This window comes from Anopheles stephensi, unplaced genomic scaffold (genome assembly GCF_013141755.1).
Source record: "Anopheles stephensi strain Indian unplaced genomic scaffold, UCI_ANSTEP_V1.0 ucontig292, whole genome shotgun sequence".
NCBI classification, from domain to species: Eukaryota; Metazoa; Arthropoda; class Insecta; order Diptera; family Culicidae; genus Anopheles; species Anopheles stephensi.
The window spans coordinates 28,798-35,595 of NW_023405227.1; the positions used below are offsets into that span (position 1 = coordinate 28,798).

Genomic DNA, 6,798 nt, shown 5'->3' on the forward strand with positions numbered 1-6,798 from the left:
TTCTGTGGTGAGCTTGTAAGCTCTTATCTTTATCACAAACCTGAAAGTTCAGTCTTTTAACCCCTGGTAAACAGAATCGTTTTTATTGAAAATTACGTCTGATATATTCAGTAACAGAACACATAATGAACATGTATGATAAATCAAAGGTTACTACAGTTCATAGATTACTCTTCTAACATCCCCCCTTAATCATGAATTGTTTTAATTCCAAGGGCCTTTCGTCCATCTTCGAATTTGCTAGTAGGAAGTACCTTAGTTAGCAAATCTGCTTCTTGTTTTTCTTAGCAAACATGATTTGCACATGCACAAGATTTCTTGCAATGTTTTGTATAACAAAATGATGCCTAACATCGATATGTTTGCTTCTAGGTGAGTAGCCAATTTGTTTCTCTGACAAAAAGATAGCGCTTTGATTATCACAATAAATCGTCAATGGCTCTTCGATTCCCAACAGTTCTTTTCGAAAACCTCTCCACAAAATTGCTTTTGATTGATTTCCTGTGAATTGATTTCCTTGGATAATTTCTGGTCTGGATCCGCTGGAGTGAGTACAGGGATGCACTCAGCTACACCGAATCGCTTCAATAATTCATTTATATACAGTTCTTGATCCAGCATAACTAAACCATCTGCTCTGGTCACTCGTATACCAAGAACTTTGTTCGCGAGACCTAAATCCTTCATTTTAAATCTCTTTGTCAACTGTTTTTTATGCTCTTTTCCCAGCTCTCATTATTCGAGAAGATTAATAAATCGTCTACATATACTGCTACAATCAGCACACTTCCTCTATCGATCTTGTAGTAGACACAAGAATCGTAATTGGACTGTACCAATCCAATGCGTTTCAGCTCAGCAACCAGTTTTAAATTCCAAACTCTACTAGCTTGCTTCAGTCCATACAATGCCTTCTTCAATTTACATACTTTGTGTGATGCTTCTGGATTACCAAATCCTTTTGGCTGCTCCATGTATATTTCCTCTTCTCCGAGGTCTCCTTGTAGAAATGCTGTCACTGCATCCAACCGCAGTATTTTCAAATCCATGTTAACAGCCAAGGACATTAGTTACCGCACGGTAGCCAATCGAACAACAGGTGCGTAGGTCTCATTGTAATCCAAGCCTTTGATTTGCAAGAAACCTTTTATGACTAACCTGGCTTTGAATCTTTCCATCGAGCCATCTGCATTGGTTTTCACCGTATACACCAACTTTGATCGCAAGGGGTTTCGACCAGCGGGCAAACTCGTCAAGTCCCGTGTTCGATTTTCCAATAAGGCATCATACTCTTATTTCATAGCATCTTTACAGCGACTATTATCTTCACTGGAAGATGGTACGTTGTCGGTTAATTAGCATCACTGGAACCACGGTACAGGATTTATCATATTTCTGCATCGTATCTGGGATGATACGCTTCATCTCACTACGCCTTACCAACTTATGTGGGTCCTCTTTTTGTGGAGGAAGCGCAGCGCAGCTGCTCAATCGGTTGATGGTGTTCAATAGTTTTATGTTGGTGATATCGGGGGAGACAATGATGCCGGTACGCGGACGATTGCGGTTTACAACAAATTAAAACTTATTTATTACATTACACTTATTACACTTATTACACACGCACACACACACACACGCTAAAACTTCGCTCGTCTAACGCGTCCTGTCTCGGCAGCGGCTGGATCAAGAAGGAGGCCGATCGGTCCCGAAGCCCGAACACGAAGGATGAACCGCATGGCACGTCGATCGCTGTCATCCGTTGACAGGACCGAGTAACGGCGTTACGGTCCGGGCCTCCGCTGCTTGGTCGAGTATACACTCAACACCTCCCCCTTTTAATTCAGCCGATACGCGCTGAACCTACGAGGCAGTCTTCTAGTCCTAGAAGATCGTCGTGGTAGCTGTGTCTGCTGGGTGTTGCTGCTGCCACTAGACGAAGCCGCTCGTTGTACCTCCGGTTGCACGGATGATGCTGGCGATGATGCCGGTGCTCGCTGAACCCCTGTCAGCGCCGGTGCTGCCGAAGATGAGGCTGGCTCCGTTGGCAGCGAAGCGGACGGCGACTGCTGACGAGACGTCAAACTCATCTCATCTAAAAGTAAACTAAGGGGAAATTGGTGCTGATCCATCTCGTTCCGTTCTGATGAGCTAGCGACACGGCGGCGGAGCTGATTCACATGACGCCGAAGTCTTCTCTGGTCGTGCGACACAACCTCGTACATGACGTTGCCAATTCTGCGAGCAATCCTCCCTGCTATCCAATTCCAAGAGTTTGCCCGATACACCTTGGCATACACTAAATCACCAGGCTGGTATTCACGAAAGTCATCCTTCGCTGTAGACTCCGATGCTGCAGGAGGGCGCAATAGATGATGAATTGTCCTGGTCGTTCTTCCAAACATCACTTCGGCTGGTGTGCGCTGGTCCAAAGCAGGATTTGGTGTTGAGCGATACGTGAGAAGAAACAAGTCCAGGGCCTCTTCAAGGGACACGTTCCTCGCCCGTATTTTCTTCAGTGATCGCTTGAAGGTATCCACAAATCGCTCTGCCTGGCCGTTGGACTGTGGATGAAAAGGCGGTGTGCGAACATGGTCGATGCCGTTACACTCACAGAACTCCTTGAAGGCCTCGCTGGAGAACTGGGTACCGTTGTCGCTGACCAATGTAACTGGCGGTCCAAATCTGGCAAATATTCCTCGCAAAATAGATATTGTAGCGAATGAGGTAATACTTGCAGTTTTAATGATTTCCGGCCACTTGGAGTAGGCATCTACCGCAATCAGGAAATAGGCTCCCTCCACAGGTCCAGCGTAATCGATGTGTACGCGGTGCCAAGGCCCAGGTGGCTTCGGCCAACATGATGGTATCTGGGATGGTGGTGATTTCGCCGCAGCCTGGCATGCTTCGCATGAAGCAACTCGATCGGCGATGTCGCTGTCCAATGATGGCCAATACACGAAACTGCGTGCAATCGCCTTCATTCGCTGGATGCCCGGATGCCCTTGATGAAGCTGTCTAAGGCATCTCTGCTGCAAAGCTGCGGGAATCACAATCCTCTCTCCGAAGAGGATACAGTCGCCAACGGTCGTCAGTGCTTCCCTTCTGTTGTGGAATTGGGCCAATTCCGCACCATAACTGACCTTGCCTGGCCAACCCGATTGGACGTAGCGGTACACTTCGCGCAGTAGAGGGTCCTTTTTCGTAGCTGCTGCAACCTCTTCAAAATGAATCGGAAAGACTTTTAGCGAATGTATGGCTACGTGATTTACAGCCTCCTCAAGCTCAATACTCGCGATCATGTACTCCTGCTCCGGTTTCGCGTGCTTGCTGATGAGCCGCGACAGCAGGTCTGCATTGCCGAATTTATCCGTGGGTATGTACTCGATTTCGAAGTCGTATAGCTGCAGCGCTAGAGCGAACCGCTGCAGCCGGTTGGCAGTATACACAGGAATTCCCTTTTTTGATCCAAAGATGCGCAGCAATGGCTTGTGGTCGGTTTGGAGGCGGAAATGCCTGCCATAAAGCATCTTGTGGAATCGGGTTACTGCAAAGATGATAGCCAGTCCTTCGCGGTCAATCTGGCTGTACCCCTCTTCTGCTTTCGTTAGAGCCCGTGACGCGTGCTGCACCACCTTTATTGATCCATCCGGAAACTTGTGGCTAATGGTGGCTCCGAGCCCAACCGATGAGGCGTCTGCGGCTACTATGATTTCAGCCGTAGGGTCATAATGTGTCAGAAGCAGATCAGACTTTAATATTTCCTTGAACTTTCTGAAGGCCTCTCCGCACTGCTTCGTCCATACAAACTGATTGCCATCTTTCAACAAGTTATCCAGGGGGTATCTCAAATTCCGCATGTTAGGCACAAATTTTCCATAGTAATTAATGGCACCCAAAAACGAGCGGACTTCATTCACATTTGATGGAGCTGGTAGGTTTACAATAGCATCAATTTTCTTTGGATTTGGTCTAAGGCCAGTACGATCAATTATGTGCCCGAGGTACTCTATCTGATGCGTCTTAAAAGCACACTTCTCAGCTTTGATAGTAAACCCAAATTCTTTAATACGCTGAAGCACCTTGTTGAGATTTTCATCGTGCTCTTCTTCAGTTCTTCCCCCGACAACAACGTCGTCCAGATAGCCAGAAGTGTAACACAATCCGGCGAGCATCGCATCCATTATCTGCTGGAACGCGGCTGACGCAACCTTTAATCCAGGAGGCAGACGATTGTAAAGGTAAAGACCTCGATGCGTGTTGATCGTTAAAAGGGGCCTGTAACGCTCTTCAATCTCAACTTGCAAAAATGCGTCTGACAAATCCACTTTGCTAAAAAATTTGCAATGGGCCAATCTTGCAAAAATATCATCGGGGAGCGGTAACGGATATTCATGCGGACGCAACGCATCGTTCAACCCCGTCGAATAATCGCCGCAGATTCGAATAGCTCCACTGCTTTTGCGTACGACGACTATTGGTGTCGCCCATTCCGAGTAATCAACAGGTGTGATCACATTCATCTGGACCAGGCGATCGAGCTCTTCCTCTACTGTAGCCTGCATTGCGTATGCAACCGGTCGCTTCGGGCGGAACACCGGACGGCAATTATCCTTAAGCTGCAGCTTGATCTGCGCTTTCGTGCAAAGCCCTGTGCCACGAAAAACTTCCGGAAAACGGCTCTGCAATTCCTTGGGAATCTGTGCGGTCGTCGAAACTTTGGCGCAAAACACATCCATTGGAACGGAGCTAAGAGCAAAAAGGTCAATCAAGTCTGCTCCCAGTAACAATAAATCGACTTGAGCCACACGGATGATCGCCGGCTTGGTAGCATTACAAATGGCAACCTCTGCTCTAAACTCGCCAAGTAGCTCCAGCCTCTCATTAGAGGCAGTCTTTGCGCAAACGGTAGGCTGCACCAATGACGGCTTCCCTACTTTCTCCCACGCTGAACGACCTATGACCGATATATCTGAACCCGTATCTAGCTGCAACCGGATGCCAACTCCATTGATGGAAACTTCCACAAACTTGCGACTAGCCCGTACGCTGCACACCGTGACGGTTTTAGCAAATCGCGTTGGGCGATAAAACTTTCGGCCAGCCCGATGCTTCTGCTTGCGGCAGCGTTCCTCCAGATGACCAACTTCACCGCATTCACGACACTTATGGTTAGTATGCGGACAATCCTTCACCCAATGCAAAGCTCCACAGAACCAACAAGGGTTACTTGGTTTTCCCGACCGGTCATCACGATGTATGGGACGCGAGCGCAATCCTTTGCCGCGAAACCCATGATGGCTACGGCGCGCGCCATTTTGAATTGCCAACACTCGCTCCTCTTTTTCTCCAATGATCATCGCATTTTGCTTCTTTAATGCCACCAGACGACTACACTCCGCCGATAATTGCTCGAGGGTGATTTCAGCATGTTCCTCGATACGCGAGAGCAGCTTTACCCGAAAATCTCTATCCGTGTCTTCTTTCAGCCCACATACAAAAATCAGACACTTGAGCTGTTCTTCACCCATGCGGTTCAGCTCAAAATCAACACATGCCCGATTGACTCGACATGCGTAGGCCAAAAAATCCTCAGCTTTCGTTTTGACGATTTGCATGCATTTGTAGCGTTTAGTTAAAAGGGATTCTGCCTTGCCGAAAATGGCCTTCAATTTTTCCACGGTAGCCTCAAATGTTAAATCGCGGGGATTACGGGGTAAAATGTAATTCACGTACCTCTCATGCTCCATTGATCCTAGCTTCCGCATGAGCATTCGTACCTTGGCCGCATCGTCAATCCTGGCTGCATCACTGACGAACAGATCCTCGTAGCGCGAGTACCACGCCTCGAACGTTAGACCGGCTTCAGCCTCGAAGCGGAATTCGGTGATGTTTCTCGCCAGCGAGTCCAGGATTTGCTCCGGATTGGCTGGAGCTGACCGATGCTGCTGCTGCGGTTGCGACGCGATTTCCGATACTAGTGGTTGCTGCTGTGATGCACTTGGCGGATGCACTACTGGTAGCTGCTGCTGCGATGCGTTTGTGGGCAGTGATGCTGGCGGCTGTTGCTCAATTTTTGTCATTAATTGGCGTAGAAGCTGCATTATTTGATACATTGTTGGCTCACCGTTTTGTGACACGCCTGGTAGCGATGGCGGGTGCTGCATCGAAGCGGCTGGAGCGAGCGATGGCGGATGAAGGCTTGTGGGCGCTGATGATAGCGATGGCGAAAAATGTACCGAGGACGCTTGAGATCCCTGCTGCTCGACCGCTGGAGCGTTTGGCGGGAGCGGTTGGCCGTATCCGGGTTGTAGTAACGCAGTACCCGGGGTTTCGAACTGCTGCGAGAGACGGCGCTGCTCTTCCTCCATCGATGAGTCCGTACGACGGCGTTTGCGTGAGGAAGGAATTGTTGCTCTGCGTGTGTATCACTTTTTTTTTTACCAAATTTCCTCGTCGCCACTTTTATGTTGGTGATATCGGGGGAGACAATGATGCCGGTACGCGGACGATTGCGGTTTACAACAAATTAAAACTTATTTATTACATTACACTTATTACACTTATTACACACGCACACACACACACACGCTAAAACTTCGCTCGTCTAACGCGTCCTGTCTCGGCAGCGGCTGGATCAAGAAGGAGGCCGATCGGTCCCGAAGCCCGAACACGAAGGATGAACCGCATGGCACGTCGATCGCTGTCATCCGTTGACAGGACCGAGTAACGGCGTTACGGTCCGGGCCTCCGCTGCTTGGTCGAGTATACACTCAACAAATAGCTTCTGCTTGATCT

The 6,798-nt window shown here is 48.5% G+C and overlaps 1 protein-coding gene across 2 annotated transcripts; it reads right to left on the reverse strand.

Moving 5' to 3' along the window:
- Positions 1-1,519: 1,519 nt before the first annotated feature.
- LOC118516434 (uncharacterized protein K02A2.6-like) lies at positions 1,520-6,798 on the reverse strand. 2 transcript variants are annotated; one of them, XM_036062312.1, is made up of 2 exons: positions 2,739-6,797; positions 1,520-2,564 (listed from the first exon to the last, which is right to left on the reverse strand). In XM_036062312.1, exons 1-2 carry the CDS (start codon positions 6,369-6,371, stop codon positions 1,839-1,841), a joined length of 4,359 nt encoding a protein of 1,452 aa, XP_035918205.1. In that variant the 5' UTR covers positions 6,372-6,797; the 3' UTR covers positions 1,520-1,838. The 2 variants fall into 2 exon arrangements, with proteins under 2 accessions (XP_035918205.1, XP_035918206.1); XM_036062313.1 differs by having other exon boundaries at positions 2,342-2,564; positions 2,651-6,798.

Coding starts and splice junctions, on each gene's coding strand:
- LOC118516434 (XM_036062312.1), bottom strand. CDS start 6,371: ATGGAGGAAGAGCAGCGCCGTCTCTCGCAGCAGTTCGAAACCCCGGGT. Junction 2,565..2,738: donor GGCCGGAAATCATTAAAACT/GCAAGTATTACC, acceptor TTTCATCCACAG/TCCAACGGCCAGGCAGAGCG.